Here is a 26,610-nt window from a genome sequence, read left to right as displayed (position 1 = left end):
TAGGTAAATGTTATGAATATTATTTCCACTTTACAGATAAGGAAACTGAGGCTCCAAGAAGTCAAGTGGCTTGCCCATGGTTACATATGAAAATGTCTTAGGTGGGATTCCAGATTCTAAATCCAGCACTCTTTTCATTACATCAAGCTGCCTCTCTTCATAATAAATCAAGCCATAATTAAAATGCAAGATTTAAATATAATTAAAACCGTTGTTAAACTAAGTCATAGTTGAAATATGCAGGCTAAAATACTACAGTGTGGCATTAAGGTATGATGTGGCCATTAAGGCATAATTGTCCAGATGTATTCAACTTGTTTATTGCAGCCAAGAAGTTCAAGTTTTGAAAATTATATATGCCTTATATGTAATTTATCTGTATAAAATGTTACACATGTATTTTACATATATGTATATATATATTTTACAGCCCTATGTATAGTTTTTGCTTTTTCCACAAGGCATGTATATTGAATGATACAGTTTTATTTTAAGGTTTTGGTAATTCTTTCCAGTGAGCCTTTTAAAAAATGATTTCTCAAAACACTGAAATTAGCTACTTCCTAGGTGTCACAGATTGGTAGATGTGAATTTATTTGTAAGGTTTATTGCCTTTTAAAATGCATGAATGTTTTAAAAACATTTCATTGTACCTCAGAATTTTGAACTAAAAATTCCTATATAGTTTGTGTTAGGTTTGATGGGAACCAATGAAGATAATAAATTATTTAGTTATCTTCATTTATTCGGCAAGGATTTACTTTGATTGGTTTGCACATAGCTTTTTCAGATGTCAAATCTGCTTCAAAAAAATACAGAAATTGTCTATCAATGACTTGACCCAACATGAGTACTATGTACTAGAATTCCAGTCCATTGAAATGGTGCTTATCAGGAATCTGAGACTGAAATTGAATCCAAGAGTCCTCTTCTTGGAGATTGTGCTTTGGTATGCAGATTGTTGTTAAAACAACTTTTCCCTAGACTTGAAATTAAATAGCGTAAGGGCAGTCTGGTTGAGATATCTCTTGATTGCAAGGTTTGATTCTGATGATCTGGTTAGTTAAGCGGTTACCTACTTCTTCACTCTGTGTTCTGGGTGTATCTCTTATTCATGCTTGGTTTGAAAGGGTTAATTTTCCCTGAGTTCAGCCTGACAACCAGTTTAGCATGCTTGTGGCAATTTATTATGGTTGGAAAAATTAGAATTTTAGGGGAAAATATAACATTTAGAAAGTATTCTGGGTTTTTTAGGCAAAACACTAAGTACAAGTAATTAGTAAAGTAAGCAGTGCATTATTTTTATTTTATTTTTTGTCCAGATTTTATGTCCAGATTTATGTCCAGATTTCATTCCTGTAGAGGGATCTGGGTAAGGGAATTCCCTTCACCAATGAAGATTGTTCACTGTTCTGTAATTTATAGCTTTACAAAGTTGTCTGGGGTACCAAGAGTTTAAGAGACTTGCTCAGGTTCACATAGCCAGTATGGGTCACTTTATTATGACCTATTAATTAAAAAACAAATGCATAGAAATTAGATAGATTCCTATCCAGATCCCATTTTGATAATGAATTGGTAAGTAAGCCTTTTAAATGTACCTGTACAGGCATTTTGTAAATTTAAGATGCCTTGCCGTAGTCAGACCATATCTAGAAAATAGTGTTTAGTTCTGGACTCCACAATTTAAGAACAACATGGATAAGTTGGACAGTGTCCAGATAAGGGCAACCAGGATGTTGAAGGGCCTGAGTTCATGTCATGTGACTATTGGTTGAAGGAACTGAGGATGTTCAGCTTGGAAAAGAGAAGACTGACAGGGAAGGAAGGAGACATGATAGCGGAATTTCAAGTATTTGAAGGGCAGTTAGTTATATGGAAGAGGAATTAGACTTGTTCAGTTTAGCTCTGTAAAGCAGAATCAGGAGCAACAGGGTGGATGTTGCAAAGAGGGAAATTTTGTTTTGTCAGGTAAACCAGGAAAACTATTAGACCTGTTCAAAAGTAGACTGCACTAGTTGTTCCCCCTCCTTGGAGGTCTTCAAGCCACAGGCAGGATAACCACATGTTAGGTATGTTAGAGTGTAGATTTCTTTTAGATGTGGGTTGAACTAGATGGCCAGTAAGGTCCCTTCTAAACTCATATTCTGTGACTTTGTGAAAGTCTCAAGTTTACTAGTACGTGATTTCTCAAATGACCTGTCAGTATTTTAATAACTTTAATTTTAAAACAATCTTAAAAATGTGAGAGTTGTACCCTAATTAACAAAGCAATACAATACTGTTATGGTTGTTGATCACTTAACTCTTTCACCTAGATTCTCTTATTCCTGCTTACCAAGCTACACATCTTCTTTTTTAAGGGTATATTTTCATGTGAACTGGTATTAAAGAGCAGAGTATGAATAGAGTTTGGTATTTGGGAAAAGAATTGAGACTGGCATTATGAGATTTTGGTATGATTTTATGTGTAAGTGGTAGATAGTGATTAGTTTTAAGGATATGAATTTCTGTAAGCTAATGCAATTATATGTTGACTTTTTTGGTTAAATACATATATAATGAAAATATTGAACGAGGGTCACAAAATCCATTGATAAATTTTAATGTATCTTCACATTAAAGAACATTTGACAATTTTAAGCGTAATTTTAGAAAGAACCCCAAAGCACATTATAATTGGACGTTGACATTATCTTTGGTACCATCTTCTGAAATTATTAAACATTTCTTCACTTATTCATTTTATGAATTAAATTGATTATCTTTCATGTTTTTTCCTCCTTGTTTAACCGTGTCACTTTTGTATTTGATATAGAGTCACAATGGCTTCAGCTTTTCGCCTTTCTTTGAAACCAAAGGTCAGTGATAACATGACTCACCTAATGGTGGATTTTTCTCAGGAAAGACAGATGCTCCAGACTTTGAAGTTTCTGCCAGGTAAATGTAAAATTAATGTGGTGTTCTTGTGTTCTTATATTAAATAGATTTTCTCCCTTTTAAGTTTTTCTGTACTGAACAGCTGTTTGACTGTTACAGTCTGATTACTTTCATTTAGCTGTAAGTGTATGGACAAAATTAACAATATGATCTTTTTGTTGTTGAGTCGTTTCAGTTGTGTCTGACTCTTTGTAATCCTACTTGGGACTTCCCTAGCAAGGATACTGGAGTGGTTGGCCTTTTCCTTCTGCAGCTCATTTTACAGATGAGGAACTGAGGCAAACAGGGTTATGTGACTTGCCCAGGGTCACATAGCTAGTAAGTGTCTGAGGCCATATTTGAATTCAGGAAGATGAGTCTTCCAGACTCTAGGCCTGACACTCTATCCACTGCACCACTTTTAATGGAGTGTTAATTTTTAAAAAAAATTTAGTATTTTATTTTTTCCCCAATTACATGTAAAAATAATTTTAACTCTTGTTTTTTTAGAACTTCTGTGTTCCAAATTCTCTCTCTCTCTCTCCTTACGCATCATTAAGAAGGCAAACAATTTGATGTAGGTTATACATGTACAGTCATGCAAAACATATTTCCATGTTACTCGTGTTGTGAAAGAAAACAAGAAAAATAAAGAAAAAGTATGCATCAGTCTACATTGTCTCCATCAGTTCTTTCTCTCGAGATGAATAGCGTTTTTCGTCATAAGTCCTTCAGAATTGTCTTAGATCATTGTGTTTCTGAGAATAGCTAAGTCATTCACAGTTGATCATCATATAGCATTGCCGTTACTGTATACATTGTTCTCCTGGTTCTACTTATTTCACTTTGCATCAGTTCATGTAAGTCTTTTCAGGTTTTTCTGAGAGCATCCTGTTCATCATTTCTTATAGCATAATAGTATTCTATCACAATCATATACAACTTGTGTAGCCATTCAGTGGAGGGTTAATTTTAAAATGGCAAAAGTATGGTAAAATTTTTTTTAAATAGTCCCCATTACTATTGTATGCATTATTATTATTATTCTTGTTACTGTTATTGTTATTTTTACTAAATGAGCTATTAAAATAATAGTTTGTGCTCAATCAGGTAGCCAGAGCCTTTAAAAAATTGGGACAAAGTAGGTGTAAGTTATATAGTTTTAAAAATGTCTAATGGATGATGGTTCAGGAAATGTGTACTAAGTTTAGAGTTAAATAATTTAGCTTTGGTTTTTTTTAATTTGAGTAAAATTTGAAGTGAGATGTTATTACTAAGGCAATGCATATTAGCTTGAAAAAACTTTTAAAATCTAGCTAGAGAGGTTGATAAAATAAAGTTGCACTTGTGTAGATCTGCCTTAGCTGCTGAGCCTGATACTGAGTTTTTATGTTAAGGTACTTGAATTATTGCTTTGGATACTGTTAGAGACCATGTGGTGATGTAGATTCGGCGTCAAATGTCATTTTGAATTTTAACGCTAGCTATGATGGGGCCTGGTATAAATTGCTGAACTTCCTGAACCTTAGTTTTCTCATTTGTAGAATAAAGAATATAGAATAGATTTTTTCCTAACGTGCCTTTCAGTTTTAAACTTTATATGCTGTAAAATGGAAACAATAATACTAGTACTACTTGCTTTTCTTAGAGTTAAAATAATTAAATGAGATGACTATAAGTGTTTAAGGGCTATCTGAACATTAATTATTATTAGTACCAATAGAAGTAGGGATAGAAAATTAATGATTATTATGATTGAATAAATCAATACGTAAACATTCATTAAGTATCTACTATGTGCCAAATAATAGTCTAGGTGCTGGGGATACAAAGACAAAAAAAGAAGCAATTCTTTCTCTCAAGGAGCTTGCATTCTATCTGGGAAGACAAAATGTACATATACAGGGTGTCCCAGAAGTCCTAGTGCAGTTTTAAACTTTAATAATTGGCAATCACTGGTAATAGACAGCTAGCTTGATTGGATTGGGGCAGCTAGATGGCACAGTGAATAGAGTGCCAGGCCTGGAATCAGAAAGACTCATTTTCCTGAGTTTAGATCTGGCCTCAGACACTTACTAGTTGTGTGACTTTGGGCAAGTCACTTAACCCTATTTCCCTCAGTTTCTTCATCTGTAAAATGAGTTGGAGAAGGAAATGGCAAACTTCTCTAGTATCTTTGCCAAGAAAACTCCAAAATGGGTCACAAAGAGTCAGACTCAACTGAAACTGAACTTAATTGGATTATGGCCCCTAAGAGTTACTTGGCTTTGTAAGTTTTAATCCTTTAAAATTGCACCAAGACTTTTAGGACATTCGAATAAGCATATACAGAATAAATATATATGGAATAAATATAAGAAGTGGTATAAGTTACTTAAGGAAGATGTGCTCTGCATTTTGGGGTGATCAGGAAAGGCTTTATGTAGAAGGTAGTGGTTAGGCTGAGTCTTGAAAGAAGTGAAAGATTCTTTAAGACAGAAGTGAGGAGGGACTTAAGGTAAAATGTAAAATAACTACTATGTTAATTGAAATTTACCCACTTAGAAGTGTTTTTCAAAAAATCATTAAGCTATCAAAATTATATAAGTTCTGAAAAATTTGAATTGGTTTTGTGCTAATCTCTGTTATCTTTTAATTATAAAGTTGAATTCCATCAACTTTCTTAATGAAAAACTGCTATGTGTAAAGTGCTTGCTTGCCAGGTGCTGAATAAGCAAATGAGCAGATTTAAACAACTTCAGACTTCAGAAACTTGTATCTAAACTGTTTAGTTTGCTAATGTAAACCATATAATTCAGTCAGTTCACTTGAGTGCCTACAATGTGCTTGTCCCAATGGACAATATGAAAGAACATAAGACATAGTTTCAGCTCAAATGGGTAAGGAGTTTGTAGTCTTCTTGGGAAGACAAAGGAAATACACATGAAATAATTACTGTCTATCATGGTAGATTTATTTGCCTTGTACTGTTTATAAACCACATAATCCAAATGTGTATATGTGCATATATGTACTTATACAACATATAGTACATATATGTATATTGCCAAAGATCACATATTTTGCACTTTAGCTAGTATTCTTTCCCTAGCACTCCTAGTATATGTCATCCAATCAAGCATCTAATATATACTGTTTCATATATAAGGCATATGGAAGAAATAGAAAAATAATATACATCTTTACTCCATTTCAGCCATAGGGATGGTTACAACTAGATCTTGACATTGTAAATGTTTGACTACCTTGTTTAAAAATTGACATTCCCCTTTCTGACCCCTCCTATCACACCACTTCTCTTTATGCTTCATCCCTTCTACATCTGTTTCTTAAACCTCATGAAGATTTCCATTCCCTTCATCCCTCAGTACTTTCTCAGGCCATTATCTCAGCTTTGACTTCACTTTCCTCCTTCTCCAACTTCAAATAAATAGGTAGCCATTTCAACTCTACACTATCCTCTGCTCTGAAATTTCATGTGCCCTTGTTAAGCTGCCACTTTTCTTTTTAAACATCAGCCCTGAATTACTCCTACCATCTACCTCCTCTATTCCTAGTCATAAGCTGCTGAACAAAAATTGAAGAAAGTCTCATAACTGTGCTGGGAATATTATAACTTCATGTTACTAGGCCTCAAGTGGGCCCCCACTGCAAATTGATCTTTTTCTTTTGGGGGGGGGAAGCAATCAGGGTTAGGTGACTTGACCAGGGTCACATAGTAAGTGTCTGAGACCACATTTGAACTTGGTTACTCCTGACTCCATAGCTAGTGCTCTATCCACTGCACCACCTACATGCCCCTCTAGTTGATCTTTAATCTCACACTTTACAGAAGCTATTCCAAACCTCATACCTCCTTAAGCCTTCCACACTTCTCTATCTTAACTGAGGACCTTGCTTTATACTTAAAATTGAGACCATTCAACCTTAGCTCCCTCCTTTTCCATTCTCTTCATCTTAAAACCCCTCAGAATTATCTCTCAGTCTTTCCTCCTTTTTCCAAGTTTCTGACAAAGAAGTGGTTCCTCTCTTTGCCAAGATTCATCCTTCTACCCTTGCACTTCATCCCATTCCTTTCTGTTTTCTCTAGTATATTTTATATCTTCAGTCTTTCTCTCCCACACTTAAATCTTCGACGTCTCCCTATCAACTGGTTCCTTTCCTACTACCTTCAAATGTGCCTGTCTCTCTCATTCTATTGTTCTCATCTCCACCCTTTCTGGGCCAAAGTCTTTGAAAAAGTTGTCTACATTTAAGTCTACTTCCTCTCCTTTCACTCACTATTCAACCTTTTCTGATTTGGTATGTGACTTCAGAAATCACTCTCTCCAAAATTGCCAGTGAGCTCCTGATTTACAAAACTGAGTCTTTTCTCATTCCTAATCTTTCTCCATTTATCTGTTATATTTGATAATGTTGACCACCCTCTTCTGGAGTCTTGTTCTTCTCTTGGCCTACATGATACTACTACACTCTCCTGGTTCTCTTTTTACCTGTTTGATCACTCTCCAGTGACCTTTTTGGCTTTTTATCCAAATACCCAATAACTGTGGTTGTTACTCTCTTAGTAACCCCATCAACTTTCATGAATTTAACTCTGCTTTCTATGCAGATGACTTTCAGATCTGTACATCCAGTCCCAGTCTATTCCCTGAGCTTCAGTCCTGCATCACCAGTTACCTAGGAACATTGCAAATTGAATGTTCCAAAGACACCTGAAACTCAGCAAGTCTAAAACTGAGCTCATTGTCTTTTCCATTAAATCCTCCCTTGTTCCAAACTTCCCTATTTTTGTTAAATGCATCACCATCTTCCCAGTGTCAGAGGTTCATAATCTTAACATTGTCCTTTACTCTTTGCTCTCCCATACAACACATATCCCATTAGTTGTCAAAGCTTGCTTTTTCTACATTCACAACATCTTTTGCTTCTGACCCTTTTCTCTACTCACATAGCTGCCACCTTAATTCAAGTCCTAAACTTGAAGATTATTGAAGTGAATTCCTAAATTGGTTTACCTGCCTCAAGTCTCTCCCTACTTCAGCCCATCCTCAACAGTCCTGCCTAAGTGATTTTCCTTAAGCATCCATTTAACCATATTACAAGAACTTGTGACTTCTTATTGTCTCTAGGATAAATATATACTCCTCTGTTTAACTCTTAAAGCCATATGGCACATGACCCCAATCTCTTGACCCCTAGTTTCATTGAATGTTACTTCCCTTCCCAATTGTACACATCTTATGAATTCTTGGGCATTACCTTTCTGAAATTTTGCCTCCAAATGATGATCTATATTCACATACTTTTTGGGGTCCTTCTAGCTCATTCACTGCTTCCTCTATGATATTTGAAGAGGTACTGATATAGTTCGTATGCTGTTAAGGTTTTATCTTACTGCAAGGTAAGGTTTCATCTTTCCTGTTGAAGGTGTAATCTCTGATTATATTTTCCATCAAAAAGTGGCAAATATGTGTTGAAGGAGCTCTCATTTTAGGAAATTGAATAAGGAGACCATTCTGCAATGTTTGACTTTTTTGGAGGGATTTGTGATATAGGACGAAGCCTCTGCTAGAATTAACCATAGTGGCAAAAATTTTTTGTGACTTGTTACTACAGATGTTTATAGAATGATAAGAAACATAAAACAGATTAATTTTGGAAACTGTATCTTATCTTTTTAAATATAAAGGAATAATATTGAAACCTGAACCAAGTGCTTTTTTCATCATCATCATCTATTGGAAAATTAGTATCGGTGAAATTATTTCAGCTATTTGTTTAGATATCTATTACATGTTATTTTTACATTCTCGCATTTTGGATCTGAATATTTACATCTTAATCTTTATTTGTGCTTGATTATACTATTGTACTATATATACTAAGCATAGGCTACAAGTATAAACTGCTTGAATCCAATTATTAGAGATATCTGTCTAACAAACCCATTCTTTCACTTAACCTTTAGTATAAATATGGCATGTTTATAGTGATGTACTGCTTAAAATACAGTAGATGACTCTTGAAAATAAAAAAATTAGTAACTGCTCTTAAATGTTGACATTGAATTGTTTCTCTCATTTCCTTCTTATTTGAATATTAAGACTGGTAATTTTTAATTTCTTTGAAATTATTCATTTCTTTAATGCTAATGAATTGGATTGTTTTGTGTTTTTAATGACTCAGTTCAAGAAAGTGTCTTTTTTTAAAAACAGAATGTAAAGAATCAGGATAGTCACTTGTCTTAACTGGAATTGCTCATACAGTTCAAAAGCAGAATGAAAATATAAATGTTTGAATGGTAAACATAAATCTTTGATTATGATTCTAATAGTTTTTTTTCTCTTTTCTTGTAGTTCCCAAAGCTCCAGAGATAGATCCAGTAGAGTGTCTGGTAGCTGACAATTGTGTAACAGTTGCTTGGAGGATGCCAGAAGAAGATAATAAGATTGATCATTTTATACTAGAATACAGGAAAACAAATTTTGATGGACTTCCACGTGTAAAGGATGAGAGATGCTGGGAACTAATAGATTACATTAAGGGCACTGAATATACACTATCTGGTAAAGACTACATATTCTCATTTGCATGGAAATTGCTGATTTATTTACAATGAGTTGCTATAAAGGAAAGACGTTTAAGAATCCTACATAAAGCTTAGTCTTAAAATATGCATTATCAATGTGTTTCTGAAGTTTTTAATTTACTTTTTATCTTCATCTCTTACTTTGTGTTCTCATTTATAACAAAAGGTACATTTTCTTTTTTACTGCTACATAGATTTACAAATGCTGTTACTTTCTTGAGATATATTCCCAATAGTAGGCTTAGTAGATCAAAGGATACAATTACTTTCATGATTTTTTTGGCTTCTTGGCAGATTGCTTTCCAGAAGGATTTTACCAACTTCCATAGATACCAACAGTGTGTATATATGTGTTCCTTTTTTTCTAACATCCTAGACAATGTGATTATGTTTAATTAATTTTTACTCAAGTGCTGTTTAATTTGCATTTCTTTAGTTGTTAATTGAGGTTGAATAAATTTTCAGATGTCTTATACTATTTGTGTTTCTTAAAAGTATAAATTATCTATCTGTCTATCTGTCTATCTATATATATACTTTGTTTATCTCATAGATATTAGATATTGTATTTAGAGGTTTTTCAGTTTTTTTGTGAATTCTGGGTATCCATTCACATTAATAAGCATTTATTAAGCACCTACTATGTGCCAGGGACTGTGCTAAGTACTGGGGATACAAAGAAAGGCAAATCTATGTCCAAGCAATTTATGTACATGAAACTGGAGATAATCGGCAGAGAGAAAGAACTAGCATTAAGAGGGATCAGGAAGGGTTTCTTGTGCAGAGTAGAATTTTAGCTGGGACTTTAGGGAAGCCTGGAGTGGAGATGAGAAGGGACAGTATTCCAGGCATGAGAGATAGCTTGGGAAAATACATGTATTTGGGAGATAGTGTCTTGTTTGAGGAACAATAAGGAAGTCAGTGTCCCTGGATCATAGTGAAAGAGAATAAGGTGTAAGAAGACTAGAAAAGTAAGAATGGACCAGATTATGAAGGGCTTTAAATGCCAAGAAAAATTTTATATTTGATCTTGGAAGTAACAGGGAGCCCATGAAGTTTATTGATTATACTATTGACATGATTAGACCAGTACATTAGGAAGATCAGTTTGATGGTTTAGTTGAGGATAGACTGATGGGGAGACACTTGAGGCAGGGAGACTAAACAGCAGAATATTTCAGTATCTTTACATGAGGGGATGAGGGCTTATACTAGCATTGTGATAGTACCAGAAGAGAGAAGGGATGCATAGCAGAGATGTTGTGAAGGTAGACTTCACAACAGGACTTGGCAACAAATTACTATGGGCTAGGAGAAGAGGGGAGGAGTGAGTAGTAGAGGAGGACACCTAGGTTGAGAGCCTGGGTGACTGAGAAGATGATGGCCTTCAACAGTAATGGGGAAGTTAGGAACAGGGGAGGATTTGTAGAGGAAGATATTGAGTTCAGTTTTGGACATGTTGAGTTTAAGATGACCACGGGATATTCAGTTTGAAATGTCTCTTGGGCAATTGGAGACGAGAGACTAGAGGTTAAGGATAAGGTTAGAATTGATAAGTTGATCTCAGAATCATCAGCATAGAGGTGACAATTGAATTTATGATGAGAGATGATGAGATCACTAAACAAAATACTATAGAAGGAGAAGAGAAGAGAGCTAAGAATAGAACCTTGGGGGACACCTACAGTTTGTATACATGACCTGAATGAAGATCCAACAAAGGAGACTGAGGAGTGGTTTGATGCATAGGTGGAAAACTAGGAGAGAGTAGTGCCACCAAACCATAGAGAAGAGAGTAATCCAGGAGAAGAGGGTGATTGACAACATCAGAGCCTGTAAGGAGCTCAAGGATGATGAGGATTGTGAAAAGGCTATTAGATTTGTCATTTAAGAAATCTTTGGTGGCTTTGGAGAGAACAGTTTCAGTTGGATGATGAGGTTGGAAACCAGACTACAGAGAATTAAGAGTGAAAGAAAAGCGGTAGAGGCACCTGGCATAAACAGCTTTCTCAAGGGATGTAGCCAGAGAAGGGAGGAAACATAGATAGTAGCCAGTGAGGATAGATGGAGTGAATTGCCTTAATGCTAGTTTCTTCTCTCTGTTGATCATATCTTGAAATGAGGGATTTTTCAGGATAGAGGAGATGTGGGAATATTTGTAGGCAGTAGAGAAGCAGCCAGTAGACAGGGAGAGATTAAAAAGGTAAGTGAGAGAATAAGGATGGTAGAGGAGATAGTCTGCTGGAGAAGATGGAATGGGATGCAATCCCTGAGTGAGATGTTCTTTACAAGGCCAAAAAGAGTTTATTTAATGTATTATTGTTTAACATTTTATGTTTTTATTTTTCTTTATGGATGAAGATCATTCATGTTCTAGCAGGCTTAAAGTTTGATTCAAAATATGTGAAATTGAGTTTGAGCTTGCAGTAAGACTATGGCAAAAGAGTATTCTAATGCAGAGGTGTTTACCTTGATGAGGAGAGGAGCTACCTCTTCATCTGGGGCAGGGGTGGTAGAGGGGGTAAAAGGGTGCATCAAACCTACCATGTAAAAAGCTACCAGATTCCTTTTTGAGTGGTAAATGTGGATTGCATGAACCTCAGAGGAGGAACATGATCTCATGTTTTTTAGTGAAATATGAGAAATGGTTCTTAAATGAGACAGTGGGGGAGGGGAGCCATGGAAGGTTTGAAGAGGGATGGAAAGATTTGGAAAAGGTGCTGTGGTGATAAATGTGAATCAATAAGGGAGTAATTATGGATGTAACAGGCCCCAGTATATAGTGAGGGTCCATTAGAGACTATGTAACACAGTGAAAACAGTTAGTACAGTTTCATGATTTTTTCCACCTTTGTTCAGAAGCTCATGAGTAAGAGTGAAGGGAGCAGAAGTTGGGAATGATCTAAGGCAGGCTTTAGAGGGCAAGTTCTGTGATAGGATGAGCAGGCTAGGAACTGGAGAGTTGAGGGCAGAGTAGAGTTGAATTTGTTAACCAAAGGGTCAGTATGAGGAAGGGAAGAGTATATAGCTAGCACAGGAGTGATGGCCTAGGAAACAACTGAGGAGTGGAGGAATTGGATGTTTCAGTCAAGATGAAAAACAAGTGTAACAATTGTGGGCAGAAGATCTGCATGTGTAGCTGAGGTAGGGTAGGGTGGAGGAGTAGGTCAGAGTGGGTTAAATGAGTAAGTTGAGGACCTGGGAGGTTACTATGTCTGTGGGCATATCAGTATAGTCCTTTAGTACGAGGGCAGGAATTGGAGAGGAAAAACTGAACCAGGCACTGCATTCATTGAGGGAAAAAAAAGAGTGTCCTGGAGTTTTGTTGATAACACTCCCAGATTCTTGATTAGATGGTAAATATGAATTGAATGAACTTCAAAGGAGGAAGAGGTTGAGACTTCAGGGGTGGGGATCCTGTGGCCTCGAGGCCACATGCGGCCCTCTAGGTCCTAAGTGCAGCCCTTTGATTGAATCCAGTCACACTGTGACATCTGGATTCAGTCAAGGGGCGGAACTTGAGGGCCTAGAGGGCCGCATGTGGCCTCGAGGCCACAGGCTCCCCACTCCCTGGTTGAGTGATTGTAGTAAAGGAAGAGCCTGGAATTGACTTTGGAGAGCAAGGACTATTCCAGCTTTCCTGTATAGACCAGTGAGTTGGGGATAGAGTGAAAGTGCAAACAGTGCTGGAAAAGGTGGGCAGGGATGCGATGTCATTAGGAGGAAGCCAGGTCTTGGGCATAGCAAGATGATGGAAGGAGTGGGAAAAGAAAAGATTTAAGATGAAGGCAAGTTTGTTACCTGTGGAATAGGCATTTCAAAGAGCACAGTGGTATGTTGTGGGGGAGGTATTGGTTTGAGGGGGAGGGAAATTAGAAAGTCAGCAGTGGAGGATAGAGGAGGTTTGAACAGTGACAGCTAGGGGTTCAGAATCACTGGGATGGGGAGGATATTTTAGGGTGGGAGTTTGTTAATCATTGAGGAATGAATTTAGGTAGAAAATCATTCTTAGGGGTGTGGCCTCTGGGTGGAATCCTCTGCTGACAGTAGTGTGTAGCTAGAAAGTTGGAAAGTAAAGTGGAAAGGGAGGTGCCTACATTGTGTCATACTCAGGTGAAGCGTTCATGAAGGTGGAGTTGCAGGAGGGAGTGTGATATAATGATTGGTTTAGGAAGGCAAGGAATCTAAAAAGCTCTCCTCCTTTCCCTGCCAAGCTTTTCCCTCTATCTGAATTTTACCTTGTTTTTCTATGGACAGATAAGCCTGTCCTTGCCCTCCATGCAAAGTACATATAAGATAGCTAAGTGGCTGTCTTATATGGATAGACCACTGGATGTGGAGTCAGAAAGACCTGAGTTTTTATTCCACTTCAGACACTAACTAGCTATGTAATCCTGGGCAACTCACTTTTGTCTGCCTTAGTTTCCTCAACTCTAAAATGGGGATAATAATAATACTTACCTCCCAGACTTGTTGTGAGGATCAAATAAGACAATATTTGTGTAAAGCATTCAGCACAGTACCTGGCACATAGTAGGCACTTAATAAATGCTTGTTTCCTTCCTTCCTGTTTCATTGATTATTAAAAATAACTAATATGAAGGCAATTTAAAGATTAACTTAATATTATCTGTCTTTAGTGTAGTGCCTTATTCCCCTTTGGTACCTAAAAAATACTAATTTGGATGATTTTCATGTGAAAATCTTAATGATAATATCATTGTTGAGAAATCTCTAGTATTCCTTCATTCAACATTAATGATCACTGGGAAGTGCAGGTTGACAAAAAAGTTCATTGACATAATTCTGGTGGTCAGAGAGCTTAGAAGCATGCGGGGAAAATGGAGATATATACAACCATAATGCAAAGTATAACATGAAAGTACAGTAGGACAAATATAAAGGACAGGACAAACTAATTCTGACTTGAATGTATCATGAAAAGCTATGTAAAACTGCCAAATTTACCAAAGTGTCATTTGCTTTTTTATATTAAATGATAGTACTACTACCCAAACAAATATAAAACACCTTTAGGTTTCTCATTCTATTTGAAGAGAATAAGTTACTAAATAATGAAATCTTTGGAGACACCGAGGAAGTAGGATGCTTTTGACCTTTTTTAGAGATTTGAAACTATTTCACTATCTAAAGGGCAAATGGACTGTATTTGTTGATAAAAAATGCTGTGTTTCTTTGACAAATCATTTAGGAAGTATCACACAAATAATTTACCCATCTTTTAAAAAAAAATCTGAGTGAAATGCCCTTCACAAGGCCAAACAAGTTGTTATTAATGGTAACATTTTATGGTTTTATTTTCCTTTGTGAATGAAGATCATTCATGTTCTTTCAGGCTTAAAGTTTGATTCAAAATATATGAACTTTCGAGTTCGAGCTTGCAACAAGGCGGTAGCAGGAGAGTATTCTGATCCAATAACATTGGAAACCAAAGGTAAAATGAATAGCTACCTAAGAAACGAAATTTCTATGGCTCTCTATAATCATTTAAGGTTTTGTGCCAGGAGGTTAAAATTGAATTGGGAAATATATCTAGCTTGGCTCCATTTTATCTTCCTATAAGCTCTTAGCAATAGAGTTTGCCATGTGCTGGACAAGTGGCTTCCTTTTTCTTGATCCTTCATGTGTGAAAGAGGCAGAAATGACATTGAGTAATCCTCAGTGGGCACTTTAGTCTCATTTCACACTGAATTATAAAAGGGCTGTTATATAAGTTGGTTTGAGGGCCATAATACTCTTCCATATAGTTTCCTTCTAGATTACAGAATGATTTTTCAGTTTCCAAGCATTTTATGCAGTGACTGTGTAGTGTCTTCTAGTTTTATAATTGTCGTTTTAAGTTTTGTTTTATTTTTTACCTTGGGATCTTTTGTCCTGTGTTTTTTCTTTCCTATTTCCTTTTATTCACCTTATATAATTTAGTGACCAAAAGAGAACCAGATTCAGCAACTTTAGCTATATTTTGTTTCCTGTACCTGAGGCTATTTATATTGTCTTCCCCAAATCATTTAGGATTAAGTCAGTCTATGGCTTATGGGGCTTCTTTGGGTTGAGGCCATTTTTGTTGGTGTTGACCCTGGATTAGTCATAAAAAAATCTCCCTTAAGTGCTAAGGATTTTGGAGAGATTTTGTTCTGTTCCCACTTGAGATTTCATTCACTAATGTATCAGCTTTGCTGACCCTGCCTAAAACTATACCCTTACCACCATTGAACAGAACCAATCTCATCTCCTACAGATTTTAGTACCACAGATATACTGGGGTCAGTCCACACCAGTCCACACCAGTAGAATTACTAGTGATGGAAGTAGGCAAGTAGAACCTGAACTAGACCAAATACCCACCCATTTGTAAACATCCTCTGTATATGTGGTTTGCTGCAGGACTTTTTAAATGATTCTCAACATAAATATTTAGTGGAGATGATACAGAACTAAGATAAAAGGGAGATAGACACAGTTGGGGCCACAAGGAGTCCCATGTTCCCACGTTACTGTCATCCTTGGTTAGGCAAACACTAGATTTAGTGTATTAGATTTGACCCAGGGAAAGAAATAAGGGATGAGGGGGGATAATTTAGTTCTGTGAATAGTGATAGATATGGAGGTAGAAGACTTTGGATCTATTCTGTTTTTCCATTTATTAACTACTTGTTGGACCTTGAACAAGTCTATTTCTCTGATTCTTGTTCAATCTATAAAATTAGGGAGTTAGACTAGATAACTTCTAAAGGCTCTTCTAGCTTTCATTCTATGATCTTGTGACCATACAGTAAGGGAATTGTCAGTGTTTATATTCTTACCTTCCATCTGTACCTTTAGTTTTTTTAAGGCCTGTGATTTCCAACTTTGTCTTTGTTGTAATCTTCTTAATTGGATACTAGCAAAAACTTTGCAGTTCATCCTAATGCCTAAAGGGAAATAAAAGTAGTACCTAGTTTTTAAAACGCTGCTTGAATTAACATATAAACACAATTATCACAATTGTTCCAGCTCCTTGTGGTAATAATAGCAGCGTGGAAGTAATGCCCATCCTTTCAGATCTGGTGATCTGCTAGTGTATTTCTTTGAGTTGTTTTTGGTAGGAATTACTACTTCAGGAACTTGTCACAATGAAGGTAGGGCTGATTCTAAAACTGTTTCCTGTATAACAAAATATTCTTTTTTTTCCTTTGCTTTGTCCTGTGTTTGGCCAGAAGGGTAGTCATCACATCTTTTTCTGAGGTTCCTTCTCATAAATGATTCTAATGTGTATCTTTACCTAAGCTGGGGAACTAGTTTCTAGGGCAATATACAGGGTAAGAACTAAGACTTTGGGGGCATCGGGTACTGAGACTGGAAAGGAATTGTTGGGACTTAAATGGTTTTTTAATGATGGGGTAATAGTTGCACCAAAGGCATTGTGTCGTGTAGTGGATAGAAACCTAACTTTGAAATCGTGAAGACCTGTATTCAACTCCTGTCTCTGATACATACTGGCTGTATGACCCTGGGCAAATCACTTAATTTTACAGGTGTCCTAGGCAGTTCTCTAGAACTATAAGTTGGGGAGCAGGCGGTGATTTGCATTTGTAGAGCAGAGTTCCTCATTGGTTCCTTAAATGAAATCACAGGTCTTGTCCAAAACACAGTTGGTACCATAGTGGTATATAGTAGAAAGTACTAGACTGGGAATGGACACCAGTTTTCTTGTCCCATTCATGACCATAGGTAGCTAGTAACTTTATCATTATTATTATTATTATTATTATTATTATTGTTAATAATATTTTTATGTTTGATTTGTCAGTTTTTTGGCATATAGTTGAACAAAATAGTTTCTGTCAGTATTCTTTACTCTTCTTTGTTATGATTTCTTTTTCATTTTTGACACTGATAATTTGGTTTTTCTCTTAAAAAATCAAATAAGCTAATAGTTTATTTTATTGTTTCCCTCCCAAAAAACTCCAGCTCCTTGTTTTATTTTTTTAGTTCAGTGGTTTTAAAATTCTATTTATTTATTTTTAATATTACTGATAATCTCTTTTTTTGATTTCCAAGCTTTCTCATGGTACTTAATTGGGATTTAAAATTTGTTGGTTTTCTGGTTTTTTTTAAAAGTTGTATGCCCAATTTGTTAATCTGTTCTTTTTTTCTTTTGTTGATAAAAGTGATTAGATATATCTATTTTTCCCCTAAAAACTGCTATGCTTGCATCCCACAATATTTGGTATGTTGCCTCATTGTTGTCACTTTCTGTACTGAAATTATTTATAGTTTCTGTGGTTTGTTCTTTGACCTACCAGTTGTTTCAGATTTAGTTAGTTTTCAGTTGATTTTTAATGCTTTATTCAGTAGCCCTTTGTTGAATATAAATTTTTATTATATTGTGGTCAAATTATTTAATTAAAGGATGTTTTTAATATTTTTCTGATTTTCTGAATTTATTTGTAAGGTTTTTATGCCTTAATACATGGTCAGTTTTTCTAAAGGTACCATATATAGCTGAGAAATACATATTTTCTTTTCTATTTACATTCAATAATTGACAGATATTTGTCATAGCAAACATTTCTAAAATTCTGTTTAGGTCCTTCTTTCATGTGTGTGTGTTGTTATAGCAACATTATGTTGCTAGATTTTTCTAGGTCTTTTGTACATTGAGGTTTTCTACCATTAGTTTAACTATGTATTTCTCCCCGTAATTCTTTTATCTTTTCCTTTTAAGTATTTAGATTTTGTGCCATTTGATGCACATACACTCAATTTTAAAATTAATTCATTGTCTATGGTGCCTTTCAGCAAAATTTAGTTGCCTTATATTTATCTCTTTTAAAGTCTATTTTTTCTTTTGTTGTGTCTGAAATCATCATTGCTACCCTTGCTGAAGTATCAGCTGAAGTATCATAGATGTTGCCACAGTTCCTTATTTTAACTCTATATGAATCTTTGTTTTAACTGTGTTTCTTATAAACAACATAGTCTTTTATTATGCTTTCTAATCCATTCTGCTATCCTCTTCCATTTTATGGGTCAGTTCAACCCATTCACATTCAGAGTTATGATGGTAATTGTATTGTATTTCCATCCATTATGATGTTAATTGTATTTCCATCCATCCTATTCTTTTATACTTTTCCCTCTTTTTTGCTTATACCTTCTTTACCAAGAAGAGAGATAGTCTTAGAATAGGATTTTTTAAAAAATAACTAGCATTTATGTAGTGTTGACTGTGCTAGGCTCTATGCTGAGTGCCTTACAGTTATCATCTCATTTGATTCTCTGGTAGATGCTATTATTATCTCTCCTTTTACAAGTTGAGGAAACTGAGGCAGAGAGCAGTTAAGTGACTTGCTGAGGGTCACACAGCTAGTAAGTGTTTGGTCAGATTTGAACTCAGGTCTTACTTACTCCAGGCCCAATGCCCTATCCACTGCACCACCCAGCTGCCCCAAAAATGTTTATAGCTCTTTCTAAAAGTATTTCTTCAACATGTGACTAGAAACTGCTTTAAGTGTTCTAGTCCACAGTATAACTTTATCTGGGGTCATTCGCATTCCTTAACATGAGATATTACAACCAGTACAAGGGGATAATTTTTATAACTGCTTAGTAGATAAGGCTGTGCAAGGATTTCTAATTTTACCATAAGGTTGTAGGATTTAGAGATGGAATTGAACTTTGTAGTCACTCAGTATCACTCTTTTCCCACCCTACTTTTATAATTAAAATTGAAAGAAACCTTTAAAATCTTAGCTAGATCTGCGGTTATTGTCCTAAGATAGGCTTTAAGGAGCACTTGCCCACAGGTTGCAGTTCTGAAATCCATGATCTTCGGACTTCTCCTGTATGTTGTTGTTGTTCAGTTGTTTTTTTCAGGCATGTCAGAATCTTTGTGACCCTATTTGGGGTTTTCTTGGGAGAGATACTGGAGTGGTTTGCCATTTCCTTTTCCAGCTCATTTTACAGATGAGGAAACTGAGGCAAACAGGGTTAAGTGACTTGCCCAGGGTCACACAACTAGTAAATATCTGAGGCCAGATTTGAAATCAGGAAGATGAGTCTTCCTCACTCCAAACCTGGCACTTTACTATGCCGCCTAGCAGCCCCTGTATTTGTATCACTTAGAGCTTAAGTAACAGAGTCTGACATAAATTAAGTGCTTAATACCTATCCCTCTATAAAATGAGGGAGTGGAGACTAGATTATTTCTGATGTCTCTCCTTTGATTCTGTGTTCTTAAGTATGTTGGACAGAGTATAGTTTACCAGGTTTCATATCCTTGTCTTAGGGCCACTCCTTTTACCACTCTCCCCAATCAAATCTACATATACTTGCTCTGCCCCGTAAGAGTTGGCAGGAGATGTGCCTTGCAAAGTATTATCCTGGGAACCCTCAAAATGTCTGTTGTCTCCCCAAGAAGATTATCCTTGATAGTTTATATTTTTATTATACTTAAATCTCTTTACAAAAGTTTCTTCTCACAGTGACTTTATTAGACAAGCAGTATAAGCCCCATTAGCCTCAGTTTCTGGATCTTTTTTTTGTCATAGTAAGACCAATAGTGAATTTTAGCACTCTAGGCATTTTTATATTGAAATCGCAAATTCATGAAAGTATAGATATGTGCTCCTTTATCTTTTAACAATTTAACATGTTGTCTTAAATAGCACTTAACTTCAATTTGGATAGCTCATCATCCCACCTGAACTTGAAAGTTGAAGATAACTGTGTAGAATGGGATCCAACTGGAGGAAAAAGTCAAGAAAATAAAGTGAAAGGAAAAGAGAATAAAGGCAGGTAAGGAGCATCTATTTTTAATTTTATTTTTGAAATTGAGATTGCATTGCTGTGTCTCAATTTTACTTTAATATTTAATGAACTAGGTTTGCTTTTCATATGTGTAAATTAAATATGCACTTAGTTATTTTTTGCATTAATTTGTAGTGATATTAACTCTTTATACTAGTGGAGTTAATCAACAACACTGCATGTCCACTGTGTGACAAGTACTGTACTAGCTAAGTATTATATTATTTTGCTAGGTATTTGAGTTTTTTGGTTCATAGATCTTTATCACTCTTCATAACTTCCCTTTCTTCTGCTTATCTTTGCTGTTTATTTCCTTTTTAAATTTTTCAGTGTTCTTTTTTTTTTTTTTAATTGTTTTACAGTAGCTCAGACTGTTTAGAAGAAAGTTACTTGTATCATTCCCCCATTTTTGGACTTTGCAGTTGAGATATTTACCTGAAAACTCTGCAGTGAATAAGACACTGTAACACATAACTAGGCCAATTCTTATTCCTGGGCCAACTGTAGACACAGACTGTGTTTATAACCTTTAGGCTGCATATCATTGTATTGTCACAAGCTGCCTGGATGATTTACAGATAGAGGTTTCTTACCCTTTGTTATGAAAATAAATGTTATTTGAACTGAAACAACCTTCTATAAATGCAGATTTTAGTTTTATCAGTAGAACAGTGAAAGTACTTCTCTGGAAAGTGGTCATTAATTTTATTTCTTTGTAAATTGTCAACTTTTTAAAAAAGTAGTAATATCAGTCTCTTAATAATTGCTTATTTCTATCTGACAGTGTCCATGTTACTACACTGAAGAACAATAAAAGGTGATGACCTATATCTTTATGGTTCTAGGATTTAGTGTGTCTAGCTTGGCTGAAAAATTTGCAGTAATTTTCTTTTTAACATTTAGCACTGTCTAAATTAATAAGCAGAAGCCAATCCTAGCAGCCTTTATCAGCCAAAATATTGATATAATGGAGATTGTTTTATAACTGCAACTTTCAGTTTTGTAGTACAAACTATGTAACTAATTAACTTTAAAATCTCATAGTAGTTTCTTTTTCCTAAACCTGATTTCTTGCATTCATTCATGCCTGGGTTTTTATCATTGTTACTTTTGGAATGTCTCCTGACTCATCATAGTCCATGTATATAACATTATAGCTTTTAGTTGTATGTTCAACTTTTGAAAGATTAAAAAATTAAAATTTGAAAGATGAAAAAAATTTTTAAAAGTTTTATGTGGATAATATTGGCTCAATATCAAATTTTCAGAATAATTTTTTTCTAAATTAAAAGGACAATGCCCTAGCTATCTAAAGAATAATAAAAAATAATTTCAGATCTAAAAAAGAATGATTTGCAAGGAAATTAAAAATATGTAACAAATCTCTGTGGTAAAACAGAGTGATATGTTTTTAAGTTATCTTACGAGTTGGTTAATTTGTTTATTTTTGATAGAAGGTATTTTTCATTTTACTGTTTCATTATTACAAATTGTTATAGACTGTTAAAGGCTGTTGGATTTCCTGGAAGATATCTAGTCTGAATCGATCACATAAATTTTTGGATAGCCAGATTTTAGCATTTCAGGCTATATTATTTGCTCTTTTCTTTTAAAAAAAAGTATTTTTGAAATGCAGATGGTTTTCCAAAATCTTCCTCTTCTGTTTTGTCTGTCAAATGTTGCCTAACATAAATGCCTTTTGTTTGAAGTTAGCTGAAATTTCCTTAAGGAAGAAAATAAATCTGCTTTTTTTTTTGTGTCAGAAAGCAGAAACTGGAGAGCTTCCAGCATAGGTACACTATGAGCAGAAGGATGAAATGCTGATATGGGAATGTTCACTTTCCTTTATTTTCACTGAGATTAAGCCCTAATTCTGAGTTACATTTATTTTTCATGCTTTCCCTAATTTTGTTTTCTGCTGGTAAGTATACTGTTTTCTTCTGATTATCAAATGCCATAGGCTTATTTTTTACCTAATGCTAAATGAAAATTTCAATTAATTTGTATGATGTTCTCTTATTGTTACATACTCTTAGTCCCTGAAGCTGAAGGATTCATAGAATTGTCGTTTTCAGTCTTGTGACTGTAAATGGAGGTTGTGATATCTGATTTATTAATATCTAACCTGTAGATATCTTGTATGTATAAACTACTGGATAGTATGTCACCTTAATTTACCCTCCCCTTTCCTCAGCTGTTTTCCTTAGGCAATTCCACCCAGTCTACTTCTCTGTCCTCCCCAGATTGATAGTAACAAACTATTTAGGCTAGTGTCACATAGTGGCCTTAAGGGGTTCTTTCCTCATCACTTATCCTTCCTCCCTTAGATATTATGTACGTACCCCTTTCTTCTGTCTTTTATTACTCACAGCTTAGTTAATTCTACCTTAGCCAGCCTTTCTCATGGTACATACACATTTTTGAAATTCTTTTCCAATTCTTTATCACTTACCTCAGTCAGCCCATTGGTACAGATTTATTAAGCACCTACTAGTACCAGGGATACAAAGAAAAGTGAAAGACAGTTCCTACCCTCATGGAGCTCACAGTCTAATGGGGGAGAGAGTGTGCAAACAACTGTTTACAAACAAACTATACAGGTTAAATTGGAAATAATCAACAGAGGGAAGGCATTAGAATTAACAGGAATCAAGTAAGGCATCCTTTAGATGGTGAGATTTGTAGCTGGGACTTGAAGAAAGTCAGGGAAACCAGGAGGCAGAGATGAAGAAAGAGAAATTTCCAGGGATGAGAGACAGCTAATGAAAATGCCAGGAGTTGGAAGAGGGAGTGTGTTGTTCAAAAAACAGCAGTGTTTGGTGGCCAGTGTCACCGGACTGGGGCTTTTGTATCTAGCAAATTTTGTAGCAAATAGCATTCCTCAAAACAAATGAGTAAACTAGTATATATATATTACCAGCTCCATTTTCTCTCTGAGGAAACAGGCTTAGAAAGATTAAGCAAATTGTCCAAGCCAGGAATATCAAAGCTAAGACTTTGAGGATTTTTCACTGCAAGTCTAGTACTATTTTTTTTATTTAATTGTTTCTGCCTTGTCTGTCAGTAATATAATTATAATCTGTATTGTTTTCTATTATATTTCACTATAACAGTATAGCATTTCACCTTTATTGTAGATTGAATAGTCTTTGTATGTTGTGTCCTGGAAGCCTATCAGCCATTTATAATAGTATTTTTTAGGAAAATGTATTCAAAGTTCTGACAAGCAAAGTGTAGCCAAACTTCTGAATTATTGTTTATTTGTAAGTGGGGCTGGTTGGGAGAAGTTAAAGAGAGAGGGGACTGTTGGGTTCTAGGAAAAGGGGATAGGTTAGAGGGAGAAGTAGTGTGAGGAGTGTAGGAATTTTGTTCACTTAACTTTTGTAGATGACAGAAAACTAGAAAAGATATCAAAAACAGACTTCAAAAAGATCTAGATAGACTAGAATACTGGACTAGATTGTATGAGATTAAATTTAATGCCTGTAAATGTAAATTTTTAACCTTGTGAGGTTGATTTCTTAAATCTAAGTACATGAAAGGAGAGGGATGGCTAGATGACAATTTGTCTGAAAGACATTGGAGATCTTAATGGTTTCCAGTATATGTTGGTGGAATAGTGAATTGATCCAACCATTCTGGAGAGCAATTTGGAACTAGGCCTAAAGGGCTACAAATCTGCATACCCTTTGATCCAGCAATACCACTTCTAGGTCTATATTCCAAAGAGATTAAAAAAAAAGGGAGAAAGACCTACTTGTACAAAAATATTTATAGTAGCTCTTTTTGTGGTGGCTAAAAATTGGAAATTGAGGGGATGCCCATCAATTGGGGAATGCTGAACAAGCTGTGATATATGATTGTGATGGAATATTATTGTGCTATAAGAAGTGACAAGCAGGATGATTTCTGAAAAACCTGAAAACACTTACATGAACTGATACAAAGTGAAGTGAGCTGAACCAGGAGAATGTTTTACGTAGTAAAAGCAGTATTGTACAGTGAAGAACAATTAATGACTTAGATATTGTCAGCAATACAGTGATCCAAGACAATCCCAAAGGACTCATGATGAAACATGCTATCTGCCTCCAGAGAACAAACTGATATTATCTGAATACAGACTGAAGCATACTGTTTTTCACTTTTCTCATTCCTTCCTTCCTTTTTCAAGTCTTCTTGTACAAAATGACTAATATGGAAATGTTTTACATGATTGAACATGTATAACCTATATCAGATCGCTTACCATCTCAGGGAGAGAAGGAGGGATAGAATTTGGAACTCAAAACTTAAAAAATGTTAAAAATGGTTTTAACATATAATTGGAGAAAAAATAAAATATTATTTTAAAATATATGTCAGCTGTGTAATATAATAGCCAAGAAGATGAATACCATCTTAGGCTGCCTTAGGAAGGGCTTAGTGTCCATGAATAAAGAGATGATAGTCCCTCTGGGTTCTGTCTTGGTCAGAGCTCACTTGGATCATTGTATTGTATTCACTTTGGGGTGCCTCATTTTAGGGTGGACATTGATATTCTGGGGAGACTATTTGGAGTAGAGTAGGACCTGAAAGCATGCTGCATCAGGATCATTTAGAGGAACTGAGGATATTTAGCCTAGGGAAGTATTCTCAGGGGTATAAATAAACCGAAGAGATACTGTTTATTTGCTTGGCTCCAAAAGGGAAAACTAGGTGCAATAGGTGGAAATTGTAAAAAATCATAATTTAAACTTGTTGTAAGGAAAAACTTCCTAACAGTCAGAAGTATCCAGAAGTACAGTGGACTGCTTTGACAGATGGTAGATTCCTCCAAGGTCTTCAAGAACAGGTCACATCACTTCTTGTCAGGTACATTATACAGGGTATTTTCAGGGGAGATATGGGTTTGACTACATGTCCTCTGAGTTCCCTTCTAACTCTCCTGAATTCTCTCACTCCTCCTTCCTGTGCCTTCATATTTTTTCTTTAAAGAGCTAGAGATTTTTCTTGGCTTAAAACTGAGAATTTTTCTTCATTGACCACCTCCTTTTCTTTCTTCTTAAGAGTAGGGTTTGGCCCACCTACTTTTCCTTTCTACTACCATTATCTATTGTTTTTGATATTGTGCCTTTCCCCCCACTGTCTTAACATAGAACACAACTAAAGTTTGAATTCCCAGCTTTTCCCATAACCTTTCTTTGAAGCAAATACCTTAACCATTTTGAAGCTTTCAGTTTAATTCAGCAAACATTCATGAAGGGATCATCATAAACAAAAGAATGGAGGTGAGAAAATGTGTTCATGAACAGAAAATAGGCTAGTTCGGCTGAATTTTAGAGTGCACTTATTCTGACCCTCATACTGAGGTTGACCTATTTCTCAACTCAAACTGAGCAGGGAATATGAACTTTTTTCCCTAGAGGATCACTTTAAATATTTTCAGCATTGTCAGGCCACTTCTTTTGGAAGTTCCTCCTTGAGTAACTAGGCTCAGAGCCTTGAAGTATATGAGGAAGTCAGTTGTCTAGAATGCAGTAGAGGAGATAGAAGGAGATGGCTTACCTAGGAAGAAGCCTTTAATACCCTATTTCTCATCCATTCGAGAAACATTAAAGGAGCTCTACTGTTTACAAAATACTGAGCTAAGTAGCTGAGGGAGACAATATGCTAAATAAGACTGGTTCCTGACCTTAAACAAATTCATGGTCTGGTACATTATTTCCTTACTTTTATATAAGGCTTTATACATTATATATACATTCATTTTAATTATACATGTATATATATATATGTGTGCGTATGTGTGTATATGTATGTATGTGTGTATATATATATATATATGTTTTATTTCTTCTGTCCTTTTTGTTTCACTCCCTCTTTAATCTCTCCTTCACATAGCTGACAAATTAATGTTCCTAAAATACAGGTCTGTCTCTTTGATTCCACTTCTCAGCCTCTTCCATGACTGCCTTTTGCCTCTAGGATAAAATATACATTCCTTGTCTTGACATTTAAAGCCCTCCATAATCTAGTCCCTAGTTGCCTTTATAGTCTTTGTATTACTTCCCTTCTCATATGTTCTATTCCAGTAAAACTATCCTATTAGCTCTTCCCCAAACTTAATGTTAGATTTCTAGTCTCTATGCTTTCCATAGATTGTTCGTCATGCTTAGAACTTTTCCTTTTAGAATCTTTAGCTTCCTGTAGGACTCTGCTTAGATTTTATCTCCTTATTGAAGTCTTTATGGATTTACTGAGTTGTTAGTGCTCTTTCTCTCCCTCTTTAAATTATCTTGTACTTA

At 35.4% G+C, this 26,610-nt stretch overlaps 1 protein-coding gene across 3 annotated transcripts in view; it reads left to right on the top strand.

Annotated features, from left to right (window-relative positions):
• FSD1L (fibronectin type III and SPRY domain containing 1 like) overlaps positions 1-26,610 on the top strand; it is a 90,690-nt gene that overhangs the window by 43,797 nt on the left and 20,283 nt on the right. Inside the window, exons 6-10 of one of the 3 annotated variants that reach the window (XM_027862970.1) lie at positions 2,819-2,940; positions 9,279-9,488; positions 14,868-14,966; positions 20,182-20,311; positions 21,108-21,140. In XM_027862970.1, coding sequence (XP_027718771.1) covers positions 2,819-2,940; positions 9,279-9,488; positions 14,868-14,966; positions 20,182-20,311; positions 21,108-21,140 — 594 coding nt within the window. The remainder of the gene's footprint in view (positions 1-2,818; positions 2,941-9,278; positions 9,489-14,867; positions 14,967-20,181; positions 20,312-21,107; positions 21,141-26,610) is intronic. The other 2 variants (XM_027862972.1, XM_027862971.1) reach the window with 2 other exon arrangements.

Source organism: Vombatus ursinus, unplaced genomic scaffold (genome assembly GCF_900497805.2).
Source record: "Vombatus ursinus unplaced genomic scaffold, bare-nosed wombat genome assembly UNPS02014770.1, whole genome shotgun sequence".
Lineage (NCBI taxonomy): Eukaryota > Metazoa > Chordata > Mammalia > Diprotodontia > Vombatidae > Vombatus > Vombatus ursinus.
This window is presented reverse-complemented; position numbering and strand designations above follow the sequence as displayed.